This window comes from Phaethon aethereus (genome assembly GCF_964289735.1).
Source record: "Phaethon aethereus genome assembly, chromosome: 1".
NCBI lineage: Eukaryota > Metazoa > Chordata > Aves > Phaethontiformes > Phaethontidae > Phaethon > Phaethon aethereus.
In genome coordinates, this window is record NC_138575.1 from 41,152,097 (window position 1) to 41,179,332 (window position 27,236).

The window sequence follows — 27,236 nt, forward strand, 5'->3', positions numbered from 1 at the left end:
CTTTATAGGATTTTTCCTGTGTGTTACATGCCAATACATAACCTGCCCCAAATGCAGCAGTCCTGTCAGCCATACAATTTAAAATAGTTTATGTAGAACAGTTCATAAAAACTGTGATAAGAAAAAATAGTATTATCTGAAGCTTAATATTAATATAAACAATATAGAAAAAATACATATTTACATAATGCCAAAATACAATTATATACATTAATATCTGTTACACTTAAATTATATATCTTTTTAAAAAATCACCAGACCAATAAATTATACACAGTCTCAACAGAAAGGTCTGGCACCTTTCTAGTGCATGAAATACATACATAAAAAACCCAAACAAAACCCCTAGTTAACAAATGTGGTCACAAATGCAGTTGTCTGTAACATTCTTAGTGCCTTGAATAAACAGCATCTGAAAGCAAGAAAAACTGAGATTAGAAAAAATAAAACAACCCAGGTGGCTTCACTGTAGCTGACTACAGTGCTCTGAAAGGTGGTTGTGTGGCAGCAGCGCTGGCTCATGACTGATGTGACAGCAGAGAGCCTATCCCACTTCTGCTTTTGCTAGCACTCCCTACTTGTGGAACCCTGGTTATTTCAGTCCTTGGCCTCCTCCAATCCTGCTCTACCTGTTGATGACAACTCTGATTTCTACAGGCTAGATCAAGAAAGTTATTTTGATCTCTCATCATATAATCTCAATTCCTAATGTTCAAATTTGAGGAGCTATGGAGATCCTGCTCTCTGACTCTGGAAACTTCTACAGCCCTCAGCTCTATCAGGACACACAGGCCACCTCTACTCACAGCTTCTCCAGACTGGTTCTCTGGCCATGAGAACAGGCAGTGAAGGGCAGTGCTAGTGCCAGGTTTGCTACTCCTGCAATTCTTATCCCCAAGGCACTGGATCAGACTAGGGAAAAGAGCTTATAAGGATGGAGAGTTGCAGGAGGAGCAAAGAGCACAGCCTTGGACACCTACATTATCCAGTCAAGGCAGATGGGAAGTCTCCTAAGGCCGCCTATACAGTCAACAGAAAATGAGGGTGATTCAGGACAGAAATTGAACACCACCAAAGAGCCCAGCAAGCCCAGCCAGTGGCCTCAGTGTGCTTAAAAATGATGTAAACACTGGTGAGGTAAAGGAGGAATCCAGTATCATAATAGGGAAGAGGTTCAGTTCCCCCAACAGCACAGGAATCATGAAGTGTGAGAGAGGGAGAGCATGAAGGTAAGGTAGGAGCAGGAAGAGACGTTATAATGACTACTTGCGGTGGAAATAAAGATGCAATTGCAAGAGTGACAAGAGCAGAACAGTGAAGAAATGAAGGTCCAAGAAGAGAACAAGTATTGATGGCAAGGGATAGCACAATTTTGTCCCTCAACTACATTGTCAATGAGATATTACATTTGAAACACTTTACAATTTGATAAACTTGCACTTACCTCTGTGATACTCTGGATTCACATTTTCATATATTGGAAACAAGGGATTTTCTTGTTCACTGTGAAGTTTTCTGGTTCTTAACATATCTCTCACACATTGATGTAGATATACATATTGACACTACAAAAGAATTTTTTTTTAATTTACTGGGAAATTTTGTAATTTAATTTTCTGCATTGTGAAAAATCATTACAGGCTAACTCCCTCACGCAAAATCAAGGGTGGCATTAAAAATGAAAATAGACTTCTAGAATGAATCTCCTTTTCATACTAGTAATACAGTAAACTTTTGTGATCACGTGTTTTTAGAAATGCTATCGGTAAAACATAAATGAACATAACGTGTTTTGACAGATCATGTCATGAGTGAAAGTTCTATCAACTGTAAGGCATAATTTCACACAATGCTGTGTTGGATAGCTACTACTGCTTTGGTATAAAGTACATGTAACAGAATTAATATATACAGGGAAGCGTACGGAAGAGACAAATAATTTCCTGGGTTTTTTTGTTCTGAAAAGAAATACGTTCCACAGAATTTTATCACAATATATAAATATTTCACAGAACTTTGATGGACCCAAAGTTTCTGGCAAAAGCAGTATTTTTTTGATCCAATATAAGTTGTAGTAAGATTGCTTCTGACTACGTGGTGAATGACAAGCTGTCTTTTCTGAAGAGTGTCTTTGATAGAAGGGAACTAAGATGACATTTACAATCAAAGTAGGGAGGGTCAGCATGTTATTGACTATTTATCAAACTACCTTGATAGAATAGGTTGTTAAATCCCCATGCTTTGCTACTCTTTGTGGTTTATGACATGGGTCATTATTGTTTTTTGATTAGTGTAGCATGGTACCCCAAAACTAGGCCTAGCATCTTTATATATCAAGGTGTACGTTTTTAATATTACTTTATCTCAAAGACATAATTTCTCCAACAAGCATATGCATTTCCTCCCACCACATCTACTTGTTTTTCACAAGAGCTATTGCTCTGTGCATTTTTCTCAGTGCTCTGGCTCTGGGAAAGTGAGGATGCCTGCTATTATGCACACACAGCTGCTGTTTCTGTTGAGCAGAATCTTGCACTCCATCCACAAATTTGGTGGAAAGCTGGCTGGGTCATGGAGACTTCCTTTGGCAGAGACCATTTGGGACTGAAATGGTGGAAAGCTTCCCTGCCTATGTGACAGCTGCAGTGCTGAGCCCACTGCTTTTTGAGCTGATGAACAGAGTTTTCTGTTACTCCCCTGCATGTGTCCAGCTGCAGCCTCTTCTCTTAGCTTTCAGTCAAGTCTGAGGCTGGGGCAGTGATTTTGTTGCTGCTGTTTTACTGTGACTGCATAATGTCAAGCAGGATGGTGCTGTGACCTTTGGCTGGAGCATCTCATTGCAAACAGTCCTATCTGCTAGCCTGTGCTCCCCAGTGGGATTTGGCTTCCACCATATCAACAGATGAGGACCTATCTCAACCCCCAAACAGATTGTGGAAGCCAAGACATGAATGGTAACACCAGGAGCTAGGGTCTTCACACATATCAAATGGAGTTCGTGAAGCAGATCTTTTCTTCCCCCTCTTCCCACCTCCTTTACTTTTTCTTAAAAGATGTGTAAGAACTACTTCATAATTCACTGCTCACTGCAAACTTGGAATCATCATAAAACTCCAGGATAAATTTACTTCATTTTCTTGCAGGAGTATGAGAGATTGTATTGCTGGTGCTCCAAGCTACCTTGATGAAGGGCAGTTCCAAACCAGAAATCATATACAGATGCAACTGACCGTTCAAATTAGTAAGACTTGCTGAGAATACAGCAGCTCAGTGGCCGTGCACTGACACAGCTACATGGTCAGTCTGCAAGCACGTTACAGCTCAAGTGGGGTGAGTATGTGCGAGCTATAAAAGCTTTCTGTCAATTTGTCTCTGGGATGCTGCTTGTGAATCCTTCCAGTGCAGGACTGGTTACAACAGGGATCAGGGTAAGACTTGAGCCACTGCTGGTTTGGGGCAGAAGTGCATGTAGTGCTGGTAGTCGCATAATCGGGTGCTTCTCACTATCGCTGTAGCTATTTTGCTTGGGTCTGGATGCCTTTTGACTTAGATGTCATGTCACACTCATGCCAAAGGTGGGCACGAGCAACTTCAGTTGTCTATAGGCCTGGTGTCAAATTTAGGCTCCTGAGGTAGTTGCCTCTTTTTTCCAGCTAGGGAAAAAGAGCCACCCTCCTGAGACGCCTGTCTGCCTTTGCTGACTATGGCTGATGGGAATGTAGAAGGCGAGATGGATCTGTCTCTGAGGATGCCCAGACCAAGCTGAGAATCTGTCTCCCCTCCAACAGGAGGTTTTCTGTGATTAAGATAGTTCCAGGAAATCTCTTTTTTGCATTCCCAGTTGAGCCCCTCTTTATACCCATGTGTGCCTTTTACATCTATCAGGAAGTGCTGCCACTAACATTTTCATTTCTGAGTTGCAACAAAGAGCTCCATTAGTACCCAGCTACAGGCAGACTCATTAAATTAGTCTAATAAAGATTCTTCTATTAACAGTTCACAGGGAAAATGTAAAGACTACCTCCACAACTTGCCTTTATTAAATCAGCTCCTAAGTGTTTAGCTGGTATTAATGTAAAGTGATTTTCTTGCAGTTTTAAAAGCACAGAAAGAAATCCCAAACATGTACTTTTTCTGTACTTCAAGAATAAATGTACTTGCTTTTGCATAGTATGTTAGGAGAATGCTGATCGACTTTCCAATACCATTAATGAAAATGACAGAGCAGCTCAATAAAAAATGAACTGCAAAGCCGCAAGGTCACAGTGCTTAGAGCTTTAAAATTATGCACATCTAATTTTCTCTGCCCTCCATTCCCTTTCTCTATTATGTCAACCTATCTGGCTGATTTAGGCTTGTCTTCCAAACCCATCCCTGAAGGACCTACCTCTGCTCAAAGCTCATTTACTGGACACTGCACTAACGCAACAATGTGCTGTTAAGCATTTGATGCATAACACTGCTGGGGTGATTGTGGGCCAGTGCCAACAGGAGAAATCTATAGGAAGCATAGCTACCACTTGTTATGGTTTGGACCCACTGTATGAGAGCCAATGGAAACGATCCTGAACTAGGAATTCCCACAGAGCTAAAATACACCTAACTAGGATTTCACAGTGGAGTTAACTGTGACGTGCTTTGATAGCCCTTAAGATGACAGACTATTATATAGTGAGCTGGTATTGCTGTACTGTACGCTATCCAAAACTTACCTCTGTCTGAACCATGTGAACACGGTGAAGCCTTAGATCATGTACTGCTGCATAAATGTCAACGGTGTCCTTTGAATCCAGCTGCTGCAGAATTCGGTCCAGTGCAATGAATGTGCCGGTCCTGCCAACACCAGCACTGGAAAGGAAAACAAGCCGAAAGATTTAAAAGGAGATGGACCAAAGCATTACCTTGATGTGATACTTTTGTAAAGTTCAGATCTTCAAGGTGAGAAGCTCATTGTTCAAACGGCACCTCTGGGACTTCAAACACTTTATAGTGCAATTTGTTTAGGAAGGAGAAAAGGATAGTGACGGTAGATGTATCTCTGCTACTGCCCATACTGCTTTCTGCTTTGGGTTTAATTCAGTCATTGAGATACACTGAGAGACTGCACCTGCTTAACTTTTAAACCTCTTCTCTCCAGGGATGAACCAGTAGGCTTGATTCTAAAAGGTAAGTTGGCTTGTGCCTTGCAGAAGGGCAAAGTATCCGAGAATCCCCAGTAACTGAAATGCTGGGAGGTGGGGTTTACAGACAGGAGGCAGGGAAGAGGAAAGTTGACTTGCCAGTGATACTGTAGACATCTGACATGTTGCAGCACATGCACAATGTCAAGGTGGTGGTCATGTAAGATACATGCCTCAGCCCATATAATGGGTGGAGGGGTCAGATGCTACATTCAGGTAGCACCAGTGAGCATATGGCTTTACTAGAAGATACACACAGCACCACACTACTCTCTCTCTCACTCTGTAACCCTATATTCTGCTGCAGCTGGCTAGTGGATCATGGATCAGGCAGTCCAGTTTTGCCTTTTTTGTAGACGTGTGTAGGGGTGGATTACAGAGCAGAGGAAAAACTGCAGCCCTATAGCTGCCAGAGATGGCACAACAGCAGAACATGAGAAGGCAGTAAGGAGATAGAGTCTCAGTCAGAATGGGGGAAAGGATGATCTGCCAACTAGTCTCAACATCCATACATAGCCAGATTCACCCCTGGGTATATCTTACCTTTTCAAAACACCCCTTTGTGATGCAGATGTTGAGCCACAACAGCAGCACACAGGCAGTTTAAGAATGCAAAAGCTTATGAGCAGTGGCAGCTGCTGACACCTGTAGTGCCCTCCAGTGGTCCCACAGAAACACAGTGGTTCCCTGAGAATCATTTTCGGGGCATCTCCAGGGTGAGGTTGTGAGTGAGTGCGTGTGCCTTGGGAATGCTGCTCTGATGTATCTGGAGACCTAAGCCCATCAGCTATCTCTTGGGTTCTGTGGCTGCCCATGGCCTAACAGTGATGAATATTTGGGCTCTTCCCAAGGGTATGCGCAAAGGCTCTGGGCCGCTGACTTTTTGCTGCTGCACATACCTGCAATGGACAATAGTTGGTCCTGTGTCTGGAGTCCTGTTGATATAATCCCTTACAGTTCTGACAAACTGGATCAGGGACTGGGTGGTCTCTGGCACACCATGATCTGGCCAGACAGTGTAGTGGAAGTGACGAATGAGCCTCGTTGAGTCAAGCTGCTCTTCCTATGGGGATACAAAAGTGCAGGTCATCAGAACAGATGAGAGAGGAGGGAACACACATAATGTGCACTTCAGAGCAAACGCTACAGCTGCCACCAGTGATGAGCGGGGCATGATGAAATTGTGCTACAGCAGAAGAAACCTTCCTAATTTAGCCTTGCAGGTATTTTTAAGCCAAGTCATCAAAAAAAAAAAGATTAACACAAACGTACACTGCAGATTTTAAACTCTCTTATTGTCCATTCTGGGAGCACTGATTCAGACAGCATCTCAACGATCAGGTCTCCATAGTACAAGGAATCCTGGTCAAGGGGCCAGTAGTGATCACACTTCACCTTCAGGGAAACAGAAGAAGATTTAGTGTCAGTAACAGCTGCAACCAATGCCTCCATCCAGCACTACTAGAAGCAGACTTCACACCTCCTGTGCCTGAGGATGAAGGAAGAATGGCAGCAGCTGAATTCATAGAGGTGCCACCCCCTGCCATGTCAGCTCAACAAACAGGGTCTGGGATGGGAACAGGCTGGGATGGGGCTGGGAAGTGGAAGTTCTCATCCTAGATGTTTGCGACTGGGGGAATGGGAAGCATTTCACTGATGCTCTCTTCTGGATGCCACATTTTCTGCACCAACTCTTCTAACAGCTCTGCTTGGTTGACAGCTAGGCCTCCAGTGCCCACTTCCCCATCTCTTGATGAGACATGAGAGTGGGGTCCCACTCTGAGCCAGTGAGGTGCAGGAGGAGACAGGTGGCTGCCTGTCCTGCATCTGCTTTCACCATGTCCTCAAGAAAAAACGGTAAAATGAAAGGATGATGCCACTAGATGATCACTACTCCAAGTTAATCTTTTTACAGATCTAGTCCCTGTCTTACAACGGGTGCAGGATGTGGTCTACTTGGGGAGATGGATTGCTAAGACAGATAAATAACCTACCTACACTTCATAGAATTGTAGAATGGTTTGGGTTGGAAGGACCATCTAGTTCCAACCCCCCTGCCATAGGGAGGGACACTTTCCACTAGACCAGGTTGCTCAAAGCCCCACCCAACCTGGCCTTGAACAATTCCAGGGATGGAGCATCCACAACTTCTTTGGGCAACCTGTTCCACTGTCTCACCACCCTCACAGTGAAGAACTCAGTAAGACTGTTACTGAGTGTTACTTGCACTCAGTAAAGACTGTTAACTGCATGAGCGCTCTCTTTGCTTACTACATCAGAGCATATGCATTAGAGAGAGTTCCATGTATTTCATGATCAACATTTGCTCTCTAGAGCTTACATTTAAAGCAGTAGTTGATTGGAGATGATGTGATAAACAGACATTTTTTGCTGGTGGTTGTCCTTCTGCATGTTTAAGGGGATTATATTAGTACTAGTGAGCAAAGTGCTGGATTAGAGACGAGAAACACTGAGGTCTGTTCCTAACTCTAGCCTTGACATGCTGCATGATCTTGGGATGGTCACTGCATCCTCACTTCACAGCCTGAATCTGTCTCCAGTCTTTAAATTATACCTCTTATCTCTTACTGTATATCTCCTTGACTGGGGCCTTTGGCATTAGTATGATGCAAATAATAATTAAGCATAAACTTTTAATAGATGTTAAAACAGTCATTAATAATAAAGGAGAGTCACTACTCACCCGTCCCTTCTCAACACACTGGGTTACCATGACAATATTGTGAACATTTTGTTCCCATGCCATCTTCCAGAACTCGTCTTTGGTACCAGGCAAAGGGCCCTGAGTTGCTATGTATTCCCTGCGGAAACTACTGCCCTGAAAGTGAAGAGAGCTCCATTAGTTTCCATAAAGGCAGAAGAAAAAAGATCTTCAAGCCACTGTACAAGCCATGGGGTTGCAGCCAGGACTCTGCAGCAACAATGCCCTTGCTGGGACAATAGGTTTGAGAGCTATTTTATTGTCTTGGACCTGGACGCAGAAGGCTGGCTGGAGCAGAGAGAAGGAAGAGACTGCAGCAGTGTATCTAAATACTGTTCCTTTTGTGGCAGTCAAAGCCTTTCATTGTTCTATTGTGTTCAGCACAGTCTCAAGCAATTTTGGAACAACTAGGGGTTTTTGTTTTATTTACCGTTTTTAATAAATTAGCTGAGTTCTGGCTTGAAATCTGGATTGCTAAAGCCACTGCTATTATCAATCACAACTCTCTGGCAAAGGGTATTATTGTAATCTCAACCCATTTCACCATCCTGCAAGGTGCCAACACTGCCAGGATGAGCTACAGCTCTACAATGAGGATGCCACCTGCAGTGATAGCTACAGTTGTTGTGGACACTGTATAAAATCAGTGACCTTTAAAAATGTGTCCTTGGACAATTAGACTTGCTACCTTACATAACTATAGCAATCCAAGAAAGTGTCCTTAAGTGCTGGCTAAATCACTCACAGTTAACTTAATGGCAGTCAGACACAACCTTTCAGCACACCCACAAAATGTGTTCTCAGACTTTTAGCTCAAGTGAATAAATGAAGGGGGAGGGAAGCCTTAAGCATCCAGCTTTATATTTCATTTCAGTTGAAGGACAAATTACCACTGGAGGGAGGACTGTAAAATATCATCCTTGAGTGACTTACCGGTATGTAGCTTGCATTAATGTAGTCTGAGCAAGGGTCATCGTCCACATTGGAAAGCTTCACTCTTGATGTATCATCTAGGAAGAAATTGATTACAAGAGGCTTATGGCTAGGTCTTGATTTTCAGTCCCTCTCCCATTTACAGAAATGCATTTGTGAAAGGACTGGCAGTGTTATTACAGGGATTTTCTATGGAGGGCTAATTTAGAGGAATAACTGTTTACATTTGTACTGCCTCTTTCATCCACAAGTGCTGTGGAGTATTCCAAAGACTAGGAGATGAATGGGTGAGAAGGAAGCAGTGAATATCCAAAAATTCCTCTGCTGAACTGCATAGGATTTGTTATGGCAACAAAAGAGACACAACAACATCCTCCTTTGATCCCGACAGCAGTGTACTGTACTGCAGAGCGGTGCCCAGCACTGCCATTGAAAGAGTGGAAGTCCCTCAGTGGTCTGCACAGCTCCTGAGCCAACATGTGTGAGTAGGCCAACCACCTTCCCTGGGACCAGTGGCATCTCCAGTACCTCAGAGAGGTACAGACTGCCTGAGCTATCAGATCACTTATTTGTGAGATCATGTCATGTTGGATCTAAGTCATGTGTTGTTTCTTGTACATTGCAGGCATGCTCCCCAAGCCGGTACGGCAGGCAGAACACAGCAGACACTGTGAGGCTGTGCAAGCACATACCACATCCAGCAGCAGGGCAGCATGTGAAGCAGCGAGTCATGTGGTGTTTCTGCTTGATGCACAGCATGTGTTATCTCCAAAACGGACAGACAGGAGATTAAAGGGGGAAACTCTAAATGACAGGTCTTGCCTCAGGAGAACAGGGCTAACCTCCCACATGCGTCTTACCATGCAGAAGGACACTAGCTCTACATTGTATAGTAGGTTTGCTGTGTCCTCTGAAGAAGAGAGATTTGGCAAGGTTGTCAAAAAGCACTGAATGGATGACACCCCATATGTAAACACTCCTACTGTTAGTTCTACTGTCCTTGTTATCAGCAGTGACTGAATGCCTGTAATAGCTGGAGCTTTTTCTCTCCAGATTGAACACTAGTCATTGTATCTCTAGTGTGAAATGAAATTACTGGTCTGTGTGAAACCATTCAAGGCCATACATCATCTTCCTCCAAGCACCAGAACCTGAACTGGCAGAGGTATTTCATCTCTGACAGGAAGGAGGGCAGGTATCGGCTGCACTCTCTTTTCCACAAGGCTTGCTGAAAAAAGTGAAAAATAGCTTTGTGATGTAGTATTACACAACTAAACCCAAAACTCACAGGGCAATATATTATTGTATCGATTTTTCCCTCTGTTCTCTGGCAGAAGTGCTATGTCACATGTCTGGTTTCGACCCACATCTTTTAAGTCCTGCAAAAAAAAGTAGGAATAAAATGTGAGGTGAAAATAATTAAAGAATGTGACAACACAGGGGGACACAGTGCTTATAAGCTCTCAAAGGCCATAGACAGAGAATGGGTGGGTTTTTAAAAGAACAAACTGAAATTAAATAGCTAATCATACTGGTTTAAAGCAAGCACATGGCTGGCAGGTGCTTTCCATGCTTTAACACAGAGATGTGGCACACAAATGAATGCTCCTGACCTCAGCCAAATAGGTATCAGACAGAGGCTGCCAACCAGAAGACACTATGCCAAATGAAGAGCTGATTTCTGCATTAGGACAAGTGGCATTCAGGTGAGACTCTCAAACTTATTTGGATTTGTGTGAATAAGACAAACAAATGGAGGCCTTTCTAAACACATTAACCCATTGATTCAGCCATCCCACCCCTTCATAAAGCAAGTCCTTTGCCGAGATTAGGATCTCACCTCATACTCCTTGGAGAGAAGGTAGTTGGAGTCTGCTTGAAGTTTGGTGAAGTGTGCTTCAAAATGACTGACTTTGATCGGACTAAAATATTCAACAGGAGGAAGAAAATCACAAGATGAATCACAGTCATAATTTATCCAGTTGGTTATCAAGAAGCTTTTTTAGGTATTAATTTTTTCTTTTTACCTGGAAGTTTTCCGGTTCCTAGAAATGATTTAAAAAAAAAAACACTTCATCAGTGAGTGACCAGATGTGGCTGTTCATCCATGATGCCATGTTAAAATAGTGCCCTTAGAAACAAAACTTTTGATTTTACCCTTTTTGCCCCAAGTTCAGATGGACTGACAGTGGCCTGTCCCTGCGAATGCTCAGCCTTGCTGTAGGTCTTTCATGGCCATTGCTGGAATAAAAAGGAAGGCATTCTGTTTTACCATTATATTCTGATACTGATAAGAGCTACCAATAACATAACTTATATTATTAAGTTGGAAAAAAGGGATTTGAAAAAGTCTGTTTTGATTTGTCGCTCTGATCATGTGACACTGCTCTTAGCTGTGGCACAGAGTTTTCTTGTATTTTAGTTTGGTAATAGTGATGTGGAGTGTACGCATATGCACAGGCAATAAGACTTTTTTCTTGCTCTGAAACACTCACAGCCCAGTCTATCATTAAGGGAGGTGTTCTATGTTAAGGTGGGCCCTAAATTGGTTGATTCTCTATATGCAGAGAGGAACACGTAGGTAGACTTTCAGACTCTGCAGACCAGGCCTCTAGGAGATGCCCAGGTTCATAGCAGGAGTAAGTGGCAGCACTAGAGACTTTGGGAAAGCCGTGGAAGCGGTACTGACTCCATCCAGTTAGTGTCGCCTTTCATCCTTTCACTGTCATCTCCTCCTTCAACATGCCTGCCTTAGAGAACACTTACTCTTTACGTATGGTAAGGGAAAACCATACTAGTACTTGCAGTCCTACTGGCTATACAACTCACAACAAGAAACCATACCCTGTCAAGTTTATCTACACTAAAAAAATGCAACGAGATGTGCAAGGTGGTAAACACATCGATTAATGCTCTGTATGTCACTATGTACTGCAATGGTTAGGAATGCACAAGTCTATATATGCAAAAGCAGACTTTATTTACTATTGATATTGATTTATGCCTTTTTTTTTGGATGGCATATAAAGGAATACACTGAATTTGTTCATAAAGCCTAAGAATAACATTGCTAAATGGTAAATCCATTCTGGCTAAAAGCTACGACTAGTCGGAAAACAGTTTTTCAATGTGAAATTCTGACATCTGAAAAGCAAATTCAAAACAAAGTAGACTTAATTTTGTATCGGTAAAAGAACTGAATTTCAGATTTTCAGAGTTTCCCATGTCATGGAAATGTTGAATTTTTTTAATTTCAGAAACCACAAGGAATTTCATGTCAATAATATAACTCTTTCAATCATGCAAAATGGTTTAAATGGAAAAAGTTTTTTTTCAAAGTTGAGACAGAGTACTTCACTTTTTAAAAACATATTTAAAATTTACTATTTTCACATCTATAATGTGAAATATACAAGTATGATTGACAAAAAAATGAGAAGTAAAGTTTGAACTAATCTTTTGGACACTGAGGTAATGTCATACGTTAAGATTTTTGAACTGAAATGATAAAGTCTAAATGAACAGTTGCAAGAGCTTCCCATCTACAATGCAGATGAAATTAATTTGAAACATTTCATTTTTGACAAAAGACATTCCGTTTGAATGATAAACCAGTTTTTCAGAAATATTTGGACTCCTACTGAAAACTACAAGTTACAAAGATCCTCTATGAGATAATTCTCTCTCACATCAGTAGGTATTTGAATCAAGAATATATAGATCTCTTAATGTGTAAGTCATTAGTTGTGTACTTAGTGTGTACAAATGTTGGGGGACATAGATTTGCTCTCTTGAATAGTTCAGTGCATTCCTCCAATTTTACAGTTATGCTTTAAATATTGTATTGCTTAGATGAATGTAATTTGATCTGTATTGCTTAAACGAGTATAATTTGATCTGACTTCAATAACAGAGACTGACAAAAGGACTCAACTTACCTAACCTTTTGTCTGCAGACAAATAAAGCAGTAACAGCCACTAACATCACAATCAGAAACAAGCCAGCGCTCACACCTTCAATAACTCCAAACAGAGGCTCTAGAAACAAAACACTGTTTTTATATATCTTGAGAAAAAGATATGAAGAATCAACGAATCAGTAACTTTCAGAGGATATGCTATTATCAGCTGAAGAAAACGGTTAAATACAAGGAAATGTAAGGTATTTAAATACCTAGCTAAAACCTGGCCTTGATTTTCTGTCCTTATTTTTTCCAAACACTACAAAAAATCTTTCACTCCCTACCACAGTCAAAGAAAGCACAGGCCCATCATATGGGATTTTTGGTTCTCTTGCACTTCAAAGTTTTCTTAGCAATAGCTTCACTAAGCGTTCACCCTTTCCTCTACTGTCAGCAACTCCATCAAGCAGACCTCCAAATTTTCAGACTAAGGCTGGATAAGCCATGGCTCCAGTCTCATTTCAGAGCAGCCTTCAGGTCATGCACAACAAGCTGGTTTTGTGCCACTCCTTGCAAATAGTTCTAGATATCAGAGTGTTTTGAGGCACAATATATAATCACCTGCCACAGTCATTGAAAAACAAGCCTGAAACTAACCTGCCTCTGTAGTGATTGGTAAAGAGAAGAAGGTGTCTGCAAAGAGTGGTTTAGGGAGTTCCTTCGGGTCTTCACTGAAGAGCTGGGTAAATGCCCGTATGCTGATCCTAAAAAAACAGTACCGTGATAGTTAGAGCTTATCAGATATTCAGAACCAACAGCAGAAAAGGAAGAAGTCATTTGCCCCTTAGAGATAACTAAAACCTTTCCATTGACCACAGACAGTTCTTAACGCAGACACCTGTGTTAAACACTACAGCTGGGAAAGCCCAGCTAGTACAGGTGGAGGGCTCTGAGGTACCCTGGCAGAGGTAACAGATGGGGCTCTGGCTGCTGGCACATACAGCCTGCCCATGCTGGAAGGCATGGACTAGCAGAAGCTGCAGTGGGGAGAGGACTCAGAAATGCTTCTCAGTGGGGAGGTGTATTGGGTTTGTGTGGCAAGGGGGGCTTCTGTGAGAAGCTGCCAGAAGCCTTCCCTGTTTCTGACAGAGCCAGTGCCAGCCGGCTCCAAGATGGACCTGCCTCTGGCCAAACCTGAACTCATCAGCAATGGTGGTACCGCCTCTGGGATAACATATTAAAAAAGGGGAAAAAAAACCCCTGAGCAACTGCAGCCAGAGAGAGGAGTGAGAAGATGTGAGAGAAACAGCCCTGCAGACCCCCAGGCCAGAGCAGCAGGAGGGGCAGGAGGGGCTCCAGGCGCTGGAGCAGAGGTTCCCCGGCAGCCCCTGGGGAAGCCCATGGTGAGGCCGGCTGTGCCCCTGCAGCCCGTGGAGCTCCACGCTGGAGCATATCTCCACCTGCAGCCCGGGGAGGACCCCATGCTGGAGCAGGGGTATGCCCGAAGGAGGCTGTGACCCCAGCTCCTGAAAGACGGCACCCTGTGGAAGGGACCCAGGCTGGAGCAGTTAGTGAAGAACTGCAGCCTGTGGGAAGGACTCATGTTGGAGAAGTTAATGGAGGACTGTCTCCCGTGGGAGGGACCCCACGCTGGAGCAGGGGCAGAGTGTGAGGAGTCCTCCCCTGAGGAGGAAGGAGCAGCAGAGACGGAGTGTGATGAACTGACCACAACCCCCATCCTCGTCCCCCTGCGCCGCTCATGGGGAGAAGGGAGAGAAAAATCAGGAGTGAAGTTGAGCCCAAGAAGAAGGGAGGGGTGGGGGGAAGGTGTTTAAGATTTGGTTTTATTTCTCATTATCCTACTCTGACTTGATTGGCAATAAATTAAACTAATTTTTCCCCAAGTTGAGCCTGTTTTGCCTGTGATGGTAACTGCTGAATGATCTCTCCCTGTCCTTATCTCGACCCACAAGCTTCTCATTAAACTTTCTCTCTCCTGTCCAGCTGAGGAGGGGGAGTGATAGAGCAGCTTGGGTGGGCACCTGCCGTCCAGCCAGGGTCAACCCACCACAGGAGTTATTTTCCCTCCACATGGCTGGACAGGGCTGTGCTAATGGAGAAATGATCAGTCTTCTTGGTTCTCCTGGTAATGTGGGTATTTCCCAGAATGAATTTTGGGGAAACGTGCCCTAATGAGAGTAGACTGTGGTAAGGCAGCACTGTCTTGATGATGATGAAGAAGCTGAGAGACATGATGTGCACTGCCTGGCATGTGCCTTCTGTCTATGTGGCTGTCCAGTGAGCAGCTTGCAGACCTCTTGGGAGAGTGTTTGCCTGCAGGGGGGCCATGACTGAGCTGCACTGGAGTTCAAGGTTGGTCTCACAGCCTGTGTAACTGCTGAGCCTGGTCTTGACAGTCACCCTCTTCCACACCCCGCAGCTAACCCAGGCCTAGCTCTGGAGCTTGGGGATAGTGCCACAGATTAGAATAATCTCTAGCTTTTTCTAGCTGGTTCCAAAGAACTGGTGTGGGGTAGTGGTGCCAAACAGACCAAGTGAAGCACCCCTGTCTTCTCCTGTTAAGTAGTCTTCTGACTTAGATGACAGTCTTAAGTCTTTACAAAGAAAGATTGAGCAGCTATAGGAGAGTAGGAGAGCTCCCCATTAAGTTGAGGGAAATAAATAAACCTATTAACTGCAATGAGTTTTGTGCATAATTAGTTGTATCACTTCCATGTTAGTGAAGGACTGGTTCATACCTATGGAATGGGGGCATGGATAAAGCTTTTATAAATTCACAGTGAAACACAAAGAACATCGTACAACCCAGTTATTAATCTACAGAAGCTCACATGTATCAGGCATCCAGACAGCACCATGCCTAAGAATTTGACAGAGCACAACTACCAACATAAATCTAACCTATAAGCAGTTCGAGGCTTTAAAGGTCCATCGCAGAATTTTTGCTGATCTGGATCACACCTTCCTCCAAGATTTTCCATTTCTCCTCCAAGCTTAATGTCAAAGCTTTTATAGTCGCTGTCAGGGTTTTCAGCACATCTACTGGCAAAATAATTTGTCTGGTAGATGCGTATAGAGTCATTGTGTTTGTACTCCAGATAGGAAGGTAATGGGTGCTGTTCATCTGGCTTTGGTCCTTCACTACCTACATCATGTGCAGAGAAAGACAGAAGGTTTACATACCACAGTCATTAATGTGATACAGTTTATAGGCTAAAGCTGTTGACAGACATATTCTTATCCAATTTTCTAGCATTTCTTGGAGGCTGCTGAGGTTACCTTGTGAATACAGAGCTATAGTGGCTAGGGTACCTTGTTTCTAGTACCAATCTTGCTATTATTTTTCTGGGGAACTTTAGACTGATTTCCTCAGAAGACCTTAGTGCAACTTTTCCAGATACAATGCTGCAATAGGCATGCATGGGTCGAATTAAATACTACGACATTTTTTCCTGTGCTGTTGGTGGGAATCTCTGTGATCTAGAATCCTGGAACCTACCACAGGCTACTTCAAAAAGCAAGTAAAAAAAAAATCCACACACTGAGAAGTCTCTGTAGAGAAAGAGAAGCTGCAGTAGGAAATGACAGGAGTTCCCTGAATGGAAACTCACAGTAATGTGTAGAAGACTCAGGTAGGCAAAACCAGGGCAGACAGTTGGAAATATTATTGATGCTTTTTTTCCCGAAGGGCTGACGGGCAGAGAGATTAAGAAAAACTTTCTCAAGGTCACAAAATATGTTCTGGCATGCCAGTAAAGGAAGCCACTTATAAAAACAAGGCATTAATTGTTGAGACATCCATGTGTTCTGTCACATATAGGTCAGCTGCAGAAAGGGAAGTTTAGATGCATGCTACAAGGGCAATTTCTGTTCTGTTTAACAGTGCTGCACGCAAAGTTAGTTTCTTCAGTAAGCAAACACCACCTGGGAGATGCTACCTTTGCCTCCTCAACATGGCTTACTGAGGTTCTCCAAAAGAGTTGCCTTAGTGTTCCCACCTAACATTTAAACTACCTTTTGAGATCTGTGCACAGCAAGGCAGTTTCTTCTGTGTCTATTGCCAATGGCATCCAATGTAAGTCTCCTACTGGAAATTTCCTGAACAGACATAAGACCATAACTTAGAGTACAGAAGCTACCTACTGCTTCTGGCTCTGCAGTTGCTACTGACCCTTGGAGGAGAAGACTGGGTTCCTAAGTCCCCAGGCTAGGCAGCAGGTATAGATCCAAAACCTCTATGAAACTCAGTCACTAGATGAGAAGCTCCTTTGCCGTGTAGTGATGGGGCTGTAACTCCTATAGGCTATAGAGAGAATGGTATTAAGTTGTGACACTTACCATCAGCCTCTCTCACAACCACAGTAAAGTACTTCACAGCTCCATTAGTATCACTAAACCAGCTGCAGTTAAAAGTAAAGTTGATGGAGGATTTGGTAATCAGCACCTCTTTTTTGTTCACTCGTATGTCTGGAGGTGGCTGAGGGGGACCTGAGTAATTAAAGCAAAAAACAAAAACAAAAAAAGAGAAAAGCATTATCTATGTATTTGCTGTGAGCTAGACCTAGTAAAGGAAATGCAATTCTTAATAAAGCTCAGCTGACTAGACCCAAGTCTCTGATTCTATTCTCTTTGCAATCAAGAAAGCGTCTTCACCTCCCACAGGGAAACTGCCAAAGGATGAAACAAGCCAGCAGTGAGTTAACTATAGTAACACTGGCAGCCCCTCGGTAGGAATTCCAGCAGAAGCCCACATGGAAATGCATTAAGGTCTCGCTAAATCTACAAAATCATAAATTATAGTTACTAAAAATGACACAGGCTTAAGCCAGGTATTTGGAGGCCACGTAACACACTCACTATAGGAAGTTACCTATTTTAAGCATCTAAATTTCTGCTTCCTTTTCCAGAGGAACAGCCCTGAGTCAGCCAGACAGAGTATTCAACTACAGAGTACCATCTCCAGACTGACTGCAGAATTTCCGTAAGAAATGTTCTTTGTATGATAGAAAGCTATACCTCAGTGACATGGCAGAACTAAACTGGGAAGCAAAGTACATAGGGAAAAACCTTCAGTGAACCAGGGCAGCAGAAGTAGGGATTTTAAGGATCTACATTGCTGAATCTTTTAAAAATTGGTGTTACTGAAACTATATTGCATGCATGGGAAACATATCGCATATGTAAGCAGGTGGCTAAATTACAAAAGGTTTTAGATTGCAGAAAGAAACAATAACTCACACATTTATATGTCGTTTAGCTAAACCTCTTAGATCTACAAAGCCTCGCTGAAAATTTTTTGTGTTCCCTTGAGGTAGGGCCTGCAATGTTAACCAGAGCCTGGGAGGGCAGCAGTGCTCCAAACAAATAAGAACAAACGTGAAACAGTTAACCTTCGAATAGGACTTGGTCTCACTTCTTGTGACATGAGTAGCTAGTTCTTACTACATCTGAGTTTGTAGCATCCTTCGTGGTAGAGGAAGATGACATAGTTGCAATTAGAAGGCAATTGATGGGGGAAGGAAGAAGGAGGGGTGGTGACTGAACTCACTATCTCACTAGCTCCCAAACCAAGCATAATTTTTATGATCTAGCATTTCACACAAATGTGGCTTTTCATAGGCAGCTATAGAGGCATCTCTGAATACGCCTCCTGGCCATCCTGCCATTTTTGAGATGTTTAGCCCTGGAGCGGTTCAGGCCCTGGCGTTGTGCTGTGCCACTGAACCCAGAGGTACTGTAAAAATTGGAGCGGCTCTAGGGCCAGCAATGGCAGGTTGTTGACTGTGGTGACGCCTGGCAGTCCAGAGGCACCAGCAGATGCTGTCACCACCCTCCAGAGCAGCCTAAGGGTCGAGAAACTGCAGAATCTGTTTCAAAGCACATGTTTTGAAGATTTGTGATTTCCCCTCAGGTCTAACTGCTACAGGTGATTTGTTCAGGTAGCATCTCAGAAGAGTGTATAGAGACCCCAAAGAGGATCCAGTGCCACAATCCAATGTCCTTACCAAGGGATCTTTTTGCTGAGGAGGGCTACCATCTGTGAGGGGAAACAGCCATGCACAGGAAGCCAAGTAGCAACCATGAGGACAATTAAAGGTGTGGGATGACAAGGATGTCTTTGGTGCTGAACATCAAAGTGGCAGGAAAATTTTTCATGTTTCTCAGGCCATATTTCATGAATGAGACAAATAAGCAGGCTGGGCAATGTAATGAGAGGCAATATAATTAAAAACCTGCATTGTCTGTCACAACAGGTATCAAAGGACAAGGTTCACCCTATTTTGGACACCAGATTATGAGTGCCACTGGCAATTGTGGAGTTCAGAACTCCTTTTGCTATCTATCCAACACAAACAAATGTTTATTGCTGCTCACTGCCTCCCTCCACAGCAAGTCTGAATTCCACTTACGGTCAATCATTGTGATGGTGCTGTCTTCAACTACTTCACTCGTCATGTCTGCAGAATGCACCTTGATGGACACCAGGTATCGCTTGTGGGGAACAAGGGTCATGATATTAAGCAGGGATTTGTCTTTTTCTATCCTTTTAGAAAATTCCACTTCACGAGTGTCCAGTTTTTTGCATTCGACGCTATACCCATCAAAGTCAGAATCAGGAGGAGTCCAGGAACACGCAATGGCAGTAGAGGTCTGGGGCCGACAATGAAGACTTTGTATCTTGTCTGGTTCTAGAAGAATGTTGAGAAGTTGAAGCTCAGGGGGAAAAGGGACAGGCATCATTCACTCTGCTCACCCCGTGATTCTGCATCAACCATTTGATCAGAGCAGGAGGCTGGGAGCCAGAATTCCCACCTCTCCTGCAAATGTGTGCTGCCTGATTATTAGGTAAGGCAGTCTTCCTCATTTTAGACATCTGAAATTGGATCTAGTGACATCAGCCTCATCAGGTTTGTGAAGCTTCAGTAACTGTGAAAACAAGCAAATGAAACTACTTGCTGTCTTAACAAGAACAGCAACACTGGAAAGCAATGGATATCTAGAACTCTGTTACAAGTTATTTGAGGTTACATGTGGTCAACAGTATCAGTCAATACTAATACTGTCATCTCATGACTGATCTGGTTTTCTGGACAGCATGTGGTGTGTCCATATTACTAAAGCATACAACAGAAGTATGCTTTATCCATGCAATACTGGAGCACCATTTATAACATGCGACACATAACAAGGATGGGATTTCACTTTCAGATGGCAGATACCTACATTTAAGTGGTGACATACTGGTGAAAGAGGTAGATACGCTCTCATTTTAATTAATATGCTGAATGAAGTCTAAAGAGCTACTCAGCTTACTGAACATAGATGCCAATTTGGAGCTGAATCCCATTGCAAGTGACATGATGGTTTGCCAAGGCTCAGGTATTTTTACAATTCCAGGTCACTTTTTCAAATCAGCCTGCTAACTGGGCTTGCTAGAGATGATGTGGATCCACAGACACTGACAGAAATGCAGAGCAGTGAAACACTCTGATTCCAGTTTAAAATCTAGTACAGCAGAGTTTCATTTATCCTTCCTGTCTAATCATTCAGAAACATTTTGATTATTTCAATATCCTACCGTCCCTAATGTCAGAGAAGTTTGGATATTCAGCCTTATTTTACTGCTGAAACTGATCTGATTCAAGCTCTGCAACCAAACAACCCCATTTTGGATGTGAAAATTGCAAATGTATATCCATTTTCAATCTTTAAACAGTTGACCTTGCACACAGCAAGGGCTTACAGTCTAGCTGAATTCATTGCCAGTCATTCATGAATTTATTAATGGAAATTACTGACTGTGAAAGGAATTGGTAAGATTTAACAGTTTTGCATCTTCTCCAGCTGAGTGTTACGGTGCAGTGGAAAATGTTACTTACTCGTTCTCACACTTGCAGACTGTGACTGACTGTACGTTTTCCAGCTGTCACCACTGACTGTTCTGACACTGAACTCATAGAGTCTTCCCGGTCGCAGGCCATAGATGATGCGTACTTTTGATTTGCTGCTGCTGTAGGGATTGAATACTGTGAGGGGATCTTTTGGAAGCCACTGCAACTCAAAATCGTCATAGTCTGTCCAGTCTGGAGGACCCAGCCAAGTGATTGATAAGGAAGTGTTTGCAACATCAGTAAAGGATACAGTGTTAGGAGGGCTGGGTGCTACATGGAAAGCGGGGGAAAAGAGGGGAAAAAGAAGAGATTCTTAACAAATTTTTACACAAGACAAATAAGATCAAACATGCATTATTTTCTTCATGCATCACAAAGTGGTTTCTATTATCCCATGTAGCCAGCCAGTTACTGCATCAGTGCTGATGGTGGTGACTTTCATACATACATTTCAGACATTACCTATCCCTGAGCCTTTGAAAGAAAAACAGTGCTGAACAAAATCATGCTCCATTGGTTTAATACCCTTAAGGATATCCTTTATCTTTACACCTTCAGTGACTCTTATAATAAATCCTCCCTCAGAACAAGCCTGTTGCATATTTGTGAACTAATATGAATTCTGACAGATGGGACTAAACAAAAATCCCGAAGCATTTGTGTCTTTTACCTGTTCTTCCTTCAGCGTTTGCTGTGTTGGTCAAGTCACCACTGTGAGTCACCACAACCAGAGTGTACTTTCTGCCAGGAATGAGCCCCTGGAAATGCCATTCTTCCAGGTCTTTCCTGTGCCATGTTTCTTTCTGTGTCCCATTTGGGTTGTAAAGATTCAGCTCATAGAAGTCAACATCTCCTGCTGCTGGACCCCAGGTGAACCACAGACTGTCTGTCATGTTTCGGTTGGATGCCTTAAGTCCAACAACTGGAGCTGGTACTGAAAAAAAGATGAACATTACTTCATGTAAAACATCTTTAGGGTGAGGAGAAGCAACAAGGACAAGCAGACCTTACACTTATCCTGTAGCCACGTAATAAACTAGACAGCCACCACAGCTGGCCAAAAAGCCAGGAAGCATCAGGAAGTATATTTCAAGTTTCCTATTTTGAACTGCCACTGTCCCCAAAAGAGGCCGAATGCTTATAATAGATAGTTTTGCAAATGTTAAGCAGCTTTTTCCCCGTCATCCAATTCTGAGGTAGCTGAAGAAAGCGCAGAGGCCGTGGTATACAGCAGTTACTATATGGTGCCTCAGATTATAAAGAAAGGTTTCATGGAGTGTCAGGGCTGCGAGAACTCCTTAGGAAACTCTGCTTCCCACATGTGGCTAAACAAACATGGAGCTGCAGCCAGAGGTCCCCATGGGAAATAAGTTTTGTTTCACTGGTAGGTTGCCTACCCCATTAACCCTACTTGCTTTGCCTTTTCTCTTTTCCACTCATAGACCAATATTGCTTTTAGGATGGGAGACAGCTGTTTTCCTTTAAGTCCTATGCAGCATACATTGGGATGTCCTTCTCCTGACCTAAGCACCTAGGAACTATTGCTTCATTTTTCCTCTTGTAACCACATCATTCAGAATTTACCTTCTTCTTTATCTAATGCTTTTCATGTACAAGAGCCAATTTTGATATTTCTAATAGTTGCTCTAAACTAGCAGGAACATCAGGCTCAGACCAGTTCACTGGTGTCCCTCATTAGCAGCACACTGGAGACGGATGATTTTCTTTAGATGTTCTTGCCTGTTCTTCCAAAGACAGATGACTCATTAGTCAGGTCTCCGCTATGGGTAACAATCACCATTCGATATATCCTGCCTTGCCGCAGGTTCTGGAACGAACATTGCTGGAGGTGCTGCTCTCCTGAAATCCTGTCATGAAGGGACTTGTCTGGGTTGTATAGGAAGATGTCGTATGAATCAAGCTCCCCTTGTGAGGTGGTCCAGCTGAAGGACAGTCGGTCAGTGGTGTTCTCTGTGACCTTCAGATTTGTGACAGCTGCTGGAACTGAAAAAGAAGGATAAATGCAAGCATAAATACCAAAGTGTCTAGCCACTAAGCTGAACCTTTAATAAAGTAACAACTCATGGCTGGAATTAAGCCACAAGTAGTTAAGTAATGTCAACATCAACTTTCAGAAGCAACAGGGAGGCATTTATGAGGTGCCGCTGAGTCTCTCCAATACAATATTTGTATTTCCCAGCAGGCCTGGTTCTTCAGTCTGTGCTCACACAGAACTGTCCATTAGTTTCTACAAGAAGCTTTAATTGAGTAAAGACTGCAAGACTTGGCTCTAAGTTTAGAAGTGAGTATTAACATCAAATCCTACGCTAAGAGCCTTGAGATTGTGTAAAAAAACCTTGATGACAATAAAGCATTCATGTGGTTCCATAACAGATAGACTGGGGGAAGCATTCAGCACTTTGGTTCAATATCCTTATTATGAACTATGGCCACATTATTATGCTAATGAATTTCAGATTCACATACCAAGCACATATCAGGAAAAATGATGCATAAATATCTGGCGTCTGTTCCTACTGGAATCTTTCCAGAATCAGGATATACAGATGATTCATGTATTTGACAATATCTGACTGAGGGAGCTATAAATAAACCAAGATGTTCTAATTACCTGTTCGACCAACAGTTTCTGCTCGTTTACTGAAGAGCCCGCCACTGACTGTCAAAACTTGTATTTTATACTTCTTGCCGGCTAATAAATCTTCAAATTTGTGCTGTTTGGCAGTAGCTGGCTCTGATTTGTTGCTCAGGAGGATTCCTTGCTCATTCAAGAGCAGAATGTCATATCTTTCAGCTACACCAGGAGCTTTCTGCCAGGTTACTAACAAGGAATGACTGCTGTAAGCATGATGGGCTAATAATTCCTGGACAGAAGCTGGAACTGAAAGCAACAATTAAAGGCAGGACATTACCAGGTGAAATACGGACCATTCAGTATATGACTGTGAATAGGGTAATTAATAGGGAATATCTTTATACACTTGCGTGTTCATTTGTGGAAAAAGAGATATCTGCCCATGTGTTTGCACAAGCAAATAACTCCTAGACAAATACAATCAGATAAAGTTACAGAGCATCATGGACATCTGAACTGGGCATGGAGAAGAAAAAGGTATACATAAATTTTCATGGAAAGAGGGAGAAGGAGAGTGAGATGAACTGACCAAAACAGTTAAGAAAGGCATGTGAAAAAGAATGGGAAAAAAACAAAGTGGTAAATTGGTGCAAGACAGTGGCACAGAATAGAAAATGTTAGCCAGCAGGTGTTGCACAAAAGTCAAGGCCACAGCAAACACATGCAGGTGTTAAAGAGAGAGAATGGATTAAAAAACAAGGTGTTCCACTGTTTGTGTGCCCTGACACACAGTATATTGGGGCAATACATTGTCTAACAAGCCTTGACCATGCAATGGGCTCTGCTACAACACAGTATTTGACTCCATGGAGGCCTGCAGATGGATGTGTCAGATGGGTACAGGCACAGGACTGGGGAGGGCTGGAACTGCATGGAACCCATAAAGGCACACTTTGGGCTGTGGACCTGAATTCCACTCATGTGACAGATCTCACTGGTATTAACAGAGCCATGCCTAAGCATTTGCAAGAGTGAGGACTCATGCTCTTTGAGATAAAAACTTCTCATGACTCTGGGTCTGCCCATACCCGATGGTACGTTCATAAACATTATTAAATAAGGGCAAGCTTCTGGGAAGAGATAATGCAATTTGCTCCTTGTCTCAAAAGAAACATACTTGTTCTCCCCAAAGCTGCTAAGCTGTTGTGCAATGTGCCACTGTTAGATTGCACCACCACGCGGTACTGCTCCCCAGCTTCCAACTTGTGAAACACGTGCTCAGAGATGTGTTTGGAGACACTTTGGGAATCAAGCTGATGGTTTTGCTGAAATATAGTCACTGTGTAGGAATCAACATCTCCACCTCCAGGAGTCCAGCTGACTTTCAGGCTGTTTGTCATGCCATTAGGTGACACATGAATGTTTCTGACTGCACTTGGAACTGGAAAAAAAAAAGGAACACATAGGCACCTGCTTACAAACTTCCTTTTTGATTCAGACTTTTTAACTCCTACTTTTTTATGGCCACAGCAAATGATTCAAAGGACAAAGAGCATTTGCAGGTCCAAGTAATCTCACTCATAGGTAAACACAAGTAAAGCTGAAGGCATTTGTGTACGATTGTGCCATTTTAGAAAAGCAATTCCATGTGTTTACAGGAAGAAAAGTAAAGGAAATGTAAGTTAAGTTAAACAGAAAAAAGTTTGCAGTTCTTTTATCTGGATAACCTCCCTCTTCTCCGAATGACACTTTAGAAACATCTCAGAAAATCAAAGTTCTTTATGTACACTTACTTAGGCATTTTGCAGTTATAACCTCACCCAGTCATTTCAGGTGGATAAACAGAGGCGTAAAATAGCTTAAGTGATTTAGCTAGAGATACTAAGCAAACAACTGGCATGCATGAGAATAACAGAAACCCAAACACTGACATCTCAATACCATTCCTATGAAAGAAATAAAAATATCTGCCAATAAGCAAAATATTGGTGCCTGTGACATTTATTTATTAAGCACAGATCAAATTGGCTGAAGTACTACTGTGAGTTTCAATGAGATCTGCTATCTTTGTGCCAGTGTTACAGGAGCTCAGATAAGATCATGGTTCTCTCTTGATTTTTTGTGCCTCATTCTTTCCTCTAGAGGAGCCTCAACACATTTTAAATACCACATTATTTCTTACTTGTCAAGCCTTCTATGAAAGTAGCACGTTGTGCATCTCCACTGATTGTCAAGACAAGAATTTTGTATAGACGTCCTGGAGTCAGAGCCGTGAACCAATACTCCTCAATGGTGTTTCCAAGGAAAATGGGTGGGAAAATCTTCATATCATTGAAGAGGAGCTGAATCTCATATTTATCAACATCCCCCTCAGCCTTTGACCAAGTTACCTGCAGATCTTCTGTGCTTCTGTTACTAAGAGTCAGTTCCTTCACTGACTCTGGCACTGAAAAAGTGAGAAGAAAGATAGGAAACTTCTCAGTACTTATTACCAGGTCACAGAAAAAAGATAACAGTGCCAAGGCCATGGTCCCAAGCTAAAACTTTTCATTCAGTCCTCTGGGAAAAGCAGCAGATTGCACTTATTTGCAAGAGTTGCTGTTTGTGGTTTGCACTATACCTAGCATGGGAAAGTCTCATTTTAGAACAGGGAGTACAAATCTATCAGCATAAAAATAACGAATAATAATGAAGCCTGCAGGGAGTTTGCATAGCCAACAAAAATTGAATAGGATCTGAATGTACAACAAATGTGGTGCAAAGGCATGAGCTAGCGGAGACCCAAGGCAAGCCATCTATGTGATCCAGCACCACACTGCACAGTTCCCAACTCCTGCCAAATGCAGGTCAGTTATTTTTACCCAGTGCTACATCTGTGTTAATAAACTTGGTTTCTTAGCACAGATCATTAGCTTACATGTAGTGCTAGGTGACTGCATCCAGATCCCTGCTGGCTCATAACTAGCCACCTTACCACTCTTGCCCCATGCTTTCCAACTCCAGTTCTTGGGGTAATTTAAATAGGGTGAGGTCTAGCCTACCTTCTTCCTTATACATTTCCATGACCAGAAAAAAACATCTTGTACACTCTGGCATAGTTTAAGCATAAATACTAAGCTTATGTGGAAATACGTACAACTGTTTTCAAGTTTTCCATGTTTCAAGCACAGGTCTCTCACTTTCTGTATGTCTGTAACTTAAACATTGGCCAAAACTAAATACTGCTTTCCATATTTGGAACCACACACATTCAAAGAGTCACACTCAACATCCTATGTGAAAATCATATGAGATTTTTCAGCCCAGGTATGGTAAATAGAAGAAAATCCTGGAGTGTCTCAGGATGTTTCTGGGGTATTTACTTACTTGTTCTCCCATAGACCCTTTCACTAGTTTCGTATTTCCCACTCCTTGTGCTGACTGTGACACTGTACTGCCTCCCTGGAACCAGATTAGTGAACACACATTCATTTTCATCCTTTGGGACACTTTTTGTTTGGATGAAATCATTGTTGTTCTTGATGATCACTTCATAATTATCAAAATATCCAGAGGCATGTAACCAAGACACCTTCAAGTAGTCACTTCTGGCTGAATTGCTGACAGTAAGTCCCTGAACACTTGAAGGGACTGAAAAAAAACACAGAATTAAAGATTCAGAAAGCAATAATTTCCTGAAGTAACGGGAGTTGCTGTAGTGGACTATATTTGTGGTTATTACCAGACTTTTCTGAGGAAGTCACAAAAAGACCACAACGTGGAGTTAAGCAATGCCCTGCCCTCTAAAATAGTAACTCTGCAGTTTCCAGGCTGCTTTACATCGTATGACAACAGTTTGCCTTTCCAATTTTTGGTCTTTTGGAACTTGGGCAGTTTTGCAGTGAGTTCCACGGGTTCACACTAGTCCTGAATTTGCTTCTCATTTGAATGGCTATCCCTTGGATTTTCACTTACATCATGAGAAGACTAAAATTGCACTAACTTGATACT

The 27,236-nt window shown here is 42.6% G+C and overlaps 1 protein-coding gene across 2 annotated transcripts in view; it reads right to left on the reverse strand.

The window, feature by feature from the left end:
- Positions 1–389: 389 nt before the first annotated feature.
- The window catches only part of PTPRB (protein tyrosine phosphatase receptor type B), a gene marked incomplete at its 3' end in the record, with an annotated part of 61,964 nt that continues 35,117 nt past the window's right edge, over positions 390–27,236 (reverse strand). The window contains exons 12-34 of one of the 2 annotated variants that reach the window (XM_081997257.1): positions 26,613–26,876; positions 25,429–25,692; positions 24,424–24,687; positions 23,283–23,552; positions 22,391–22,654; positions 21,321–21,584; positions 20,639–20,920; positions 19,169–19,447; positions 17,093–17,246; positions 15,660–15,899; positions 13,395–13,501; positions 12,774–12,873; positions 10,993–11,076; positions 10,863–10,880; positions 10,676–10,757; positions 10,124–10,214; positions 8,836–8,912; positions 7,885–8,019; positions 6,453–6,575; positions 6,080–6,243; positions 4,713–4,848; positions 1,445–1,565; positions 390–412 (exon numbers count right to left, since the gene is read on the reverse strand). In XM_081997257.1, coding sequence (XP_081853383.1) covers positions 390–412; positions 1,445–1,565; positions 4,713–4,848; positions 6,080–6,243; positions 6,453–6,575; positions 7,885–8,019; positions 8,836–8,912; positions 10,124–10,214; positions 10,676–10,757; positions 10,863–10,880; positions 10,993–11,076; positions 12,774–12,873; positions 13,395–13,501; positions 15,660–15,899; positions 17,093–17,246; positions 19,169–19,447; positions 20,639–20,920; positions 21,321–21,584; positions 22,391–22,654; positions 23,283–23,552; positions 24,424–24,687; positions 25,429–25,692; positions 26,613–26,876 — 3,806 coding nt within the window. Of the gene's footprint in view, positions 413–1,418; positions 1,566–4,712; positions 4,849–6,079; positions 6,244–6,452; positions 6,576–7,884; positions 8,020–8,835; positions 8,913–10,123; positions 10,215–10,675; positions 10,758–10,862; positions 10,881–10,992; positions 11,077–12,773; positions 12,874–13,394; positions 13,502–15,659; positions 15,900–17,092; positions 17,247–19,168; positions 19,448–20,638; positions 20,921–21,320; positions 21,585–22,390; positions 22,655–23,282; positions 23,553–24,423; positions 24,688–25,428; positions 25,693–26,612; positions 26,877–27,236 lie in introns of those variants that run through there. The other variant, XM_081997256.1, reaches the window with a different exon arrangement.